Raw genomic sequence first — 3273 nt, 5'->3', positions numbered from 1 at the left:
GGGGCCGGGGCCGGGGCGCGCGGCCGGCGGAAGGCGGGGGGCCGCAGCCCAGAAGTTGCCGGGTCCCGCGCGGCGCCCCCTTTCTGCCCCCCTCCAGCCCCACACAGACACACACCGCGAGTGAAAACTTCACAGTTTCTTTAATCTGCACGTGTTCTAGATCCCAGCTCCCTCCGCCAGCCTCCCACAGTCTGTGGGTCCCCTAATCTGCGTCTCAGGGACTATGGGTGGCTGGGCGCTCAGGCAGAACACTAAGACGGGCCCAGGGCGGTGGCCCCGCGCTGCCCAGGACCAAGGCAGCGACAGCAGGTGCCCGGCCCCGAGGAGCTGACTGTCAGCGTGGGCCGGGGAGCAGCAGCCCCGGAAGGCTGGCCGGAGCCGCGGCTGTGGAGGTCGCAGCGGCCGGCCTCCGCCAGCCCGCGCAGGCCCCGGTGGCGCAAGGCTGGGCTCCAGGGCAGGGGGAAGAGGCAGGCGGGCGAGGCCGGCCTGGGCAGGCAGCAGCGCCCGCCGCGCTGCGGGGAGCGAGGTCCCGACGGGCCGGCCGTGCTGCCAAGGGCCCGAGGAGGCACTACGGCCGGTACATGGCAAAGGCTAGGAGGCTGAGGAGCAGGGTGAAGCCCGCCAGGCCCAGGGTGGCGGTCAGGGGAAAGAAGGACCGGTACTGGATCTGGCAGTACCAGAGCAGGAGCAGCAGCAGCAGCAGGAGCGGCAGCAGCAGGCTGCCGATTTCCAGCCCGGAGGGGCCTGGCTCTGACCCCGGTGGGCAGGGGGGATGCTGGGGACCGACCCTCGTGGACACGTGGCAGTGGAGAACACAGTTGGGAGGGAGGTGAAGGCTGCCCAGTGTCTGGCTGTCGTCTCCTAGCAGCTGGCCTTGGTAGATGAGGCGCACCTGCTGCTCCCGGCCGGGAAACTGGGTCCTGAGGAGAGAGGGCCCTGGGTAAGAGAGCAGGCCTCAGACAATCCTAGTCCCGGCCCAGGGCCAAGCCCCAGCCCTGGTGCTGCCCTGGCACACTACCCTGACTGCGGCCTCTGGGGGGCAGTCTGCCCCAGGGGAACAGGCCAGCCTGTGATTTGGGGAACAGAAAGCGAAGGGGGTGTCCCAGGTATCTCGGGTGGTCCGCTGTGGTCACTCCCACTCCTCCCCTTCCCATTTCCTTCCATCCATCCCCACCTACCTTTTCAAGGAGCCGATGGTGTCATGGGGCCAGGCCCTGGCCACCTGCTCAGAGTCATTGAGGAATTTCAGGCGGAGCACTAGGGGCTCCTGGGGGGAGTCCGGGGCTGGTGGTGCTGTTGCTGTGACTCCTGGGCCGGGTTCTGGTTGTGTGGCTTGACCTCTGTGTCTCAGGCTGCAGGTATCAGCCCCAGGGGACTCCCCTCTGCCGCTGTCCATGGCTGCCACGGCTTCACTGGGCTGGGCGGGCGGTGGAGTCCTTGCCGGCTGGAGCAGGGTGTCAGTGCCCTCCGAGGTGTGTGTTGAGACCCAGGCGAGGGCCAGCACCAGGAGGCAGGTGAGCACCGCGAAAAGCACGGTCACCTCATCACCCACCCCTTCAATCAAGGCCATGGCACCTCCCTTGCTGCCGTGCTACCGAGCTGGGGAGGCACAAAGGACAGTGAGAGGCTGGCTCGCAGGCCCCAGCAGCCCCCAACCCCACCCCACCTCAACTCTCCACAATGCCAATTCTTCTGTGGCCTTCCCCACCCAGGATACAGACTGCTCTGACCCTCAAATCTGCCTGTTAGTCCCCTTCCCATGACCAAATCTCAAGTCCTAACTTGGTAAGCCTGAATTCTGGGTCTTCTGGTTGCTATGGTTGAGACAGTGACTTGACAAGTAGTTCAGGCTGGCCTTAAACTCCTGGAGAGCCTCCTGCCTCGGCTTCCCCAGTGCTGCAATTATTCAACTCTTAAAATTCTGGGTTCCCAACAGGAACTCCAAGGCAGCTCAGCCCAGTGAAGCCATGGCGGCTACCTCTCGAATTCACCCACAGCCTGTCTCTACGGCGAGGCCTCTTCTAAGAGACCCCTCTTCTACATTTAACCCTTGCCAAACTTCGCCCCAAGCTTACCCACACTTTCATCCACTTCATCCCAGTTTTATTTGCTCTTTCACCTACTGCCTCTCCAAGCTACTCTAAGGTTCGGTCACTCGTTTCCCCAAGGGGCAGAAAAGGGCTCTCTCGGTCCCCTGCCTCACCCCCGTACGGTGAACCCAAACCCCACGCGCGACAAGGGACTTATCTCTAGAGCTGCCTCCACACCAGTCGTCGAACTCCGCCCCTGGGCAATCTGGAATCTCTGAGCGATGCCACCTAGCCAGCTCGGCCCCTTCCTGGTCGCCACAAACGGCACACACCACCCCCGCGGCGCCCCGACTCCGCGCCTCCTCCTCCTCCTCCTCCTTCTCCTCAGAGAGCCTCTCCAAACCCGGCGGCCGCCAGACCCCGGATCCCACGGGACCCCGGCTGCGCCCTCCCCACCCCGCCGCCCCATCACCCCTCCCATCTTCCCGCCCCTCGGGCGGCGGGAGAGCGCGGGTGATCCCGGGGCGGGGCGAGCGCAGGCACTCACCTCCCGGCCCCGCCAGCTCCATCGCGGCCCCTCGGGCACTTCCGGGCGGGAGGCGCCGAGGTCGCAGACACCTGGGGCTCCGCTCCTTCGCGGCCGCCGCGGCCCGCGGCATTGTGGGACTGGTAGTCCGCCGCGCAGTCCCCGCCTCGCGCCCTGCGCACCCACGTGCAGAGCGCGTCCGCCCGCAGTGCCCGGCGGCTAAGGACCGCGGAGCGCACTGCGTAGGTGGCTCTGGGGGCGGCGCTGGCCCGAGCAGCGTCCGGCGGGCGCGGATCCGCCCCCTCTACGCGGGCTGCCGCGGTATCTGTCACTCCAGACACCAGCGTCAGCGGGAGCACGTCACAGCATTCCTGTTGGTGATGCACGGAGGGAGGCTGGGGGGAGCCCATGTGGCCCTTTCACGGCCTCCGCCGATGTCGGGGTTGGGGGGAGGACAGAGGCAGCCTGGATCCCCAGAGCTCAGGAGGCGTAGGCAGCATCACCAGTTAGATGAGGACACCGACACCTATTCCGGGAGCAGTCTCCTGGCTCTGCCCCTTCATGGCCTCCGCAGGACTGTGAAAGATTCGTGGGCCCAGGAACAGAGAAAATATTATGAACTCCTTGTGCTGTGCTTATAGGTACATGATCTCAGATGGGCTATTAAATCTCTCTGAATAAAATATTTTCATTCCCAAAATGTAGTTAATAAATCAA

General features: G+C 65.1%; 2 protein-coding genes across 3 annotated transcripts in view; one reads left to right on the top strand and one right to left on the bottom strand.

Annotated features, from left to right (window-relative positions):
* Positions 1–307, top strand: part of Slc4a2 (solute carrier family 4 member 2) — a 20093-nt gene extending 19786 nt beyond the window's left edge. Inside the window, exon 24 of the mRNA XM_023712897.1 lies at positions 297–307. The gene's annotated coding sequence lies outside the window, so the exon portion shown is untranslated. The remainder of the gene's footprint in view (positions 1–296) is intronic.
* On the bottom strand, positions 122–2675 carry Tmub1 (transmembrane and ubiquitin like domain containing 1). Of its 2 annotated transcripts, none has more exons than XM_004628986.2 (3): positions 2578–2675; positions 1179–1599; positions 122–920 (listed from the first exon to the last, which is right to left on the bottom strand). In XM_004628986.2, the coding sequence occupies exons 2-3, from the start codon at positions 1568–1570 to the stop codon at positions 569–571; spliced, it is 744 nt and encodes a 247-aa protein (XP_004629043.1). In that variant the 5' UTR covers positions 1571–1599; positions 2578–2675; the 3' UTR covers positions 122–568. The 2 variants fall into 2 exon arrangements, with proteins under 2 accessions (XP_004629043.1, XP_023568674.1); XM_023712906.1 differs by lacking the exon at positions 2578–2675 and adding an exon at positions 2076–2205.
* Positions 2676–3273: the final 598 nt, after the last annotated feature.

Source organism: Octodon degus, unplaced genomic scaffold (assembly GCF_000260255.1).
Source record: "Octodon degus isolate 3935 unplaced genomic scaffold, OctDeg1.0 scaffold00027, whole genome shotgun sequence".
NCBI classification, from domain to species: domain Eukaryota; kingdom Metazoa; phylum Chordata; class Mammalia; order Rodentia; family Octodontidae; genus Octodon; species Octodon degus.
Note: the sequence above shows the minus strand (reverse complement) of the source record. Positions and strands in the feature narration are given on the sequence as shown.

Bases quoted from the DNA above. Each gene is read 5' to 3' on its own strand.
- Tmub1 (XM_004628986.2), bottom strand. From the start codon at position 1,570: ATGGCCTTGATTGAAGGGGTGGGTGATGAGGTGACCGTGCTTTTCGCG. The intron at 921-1,178 runs GTAGGTGGGGAT...CTCTCTCCTCAG, and splicing joins ACCATCGGCTCCTTGAAAAG to GACCCAGTTTCCCGGCCGGG.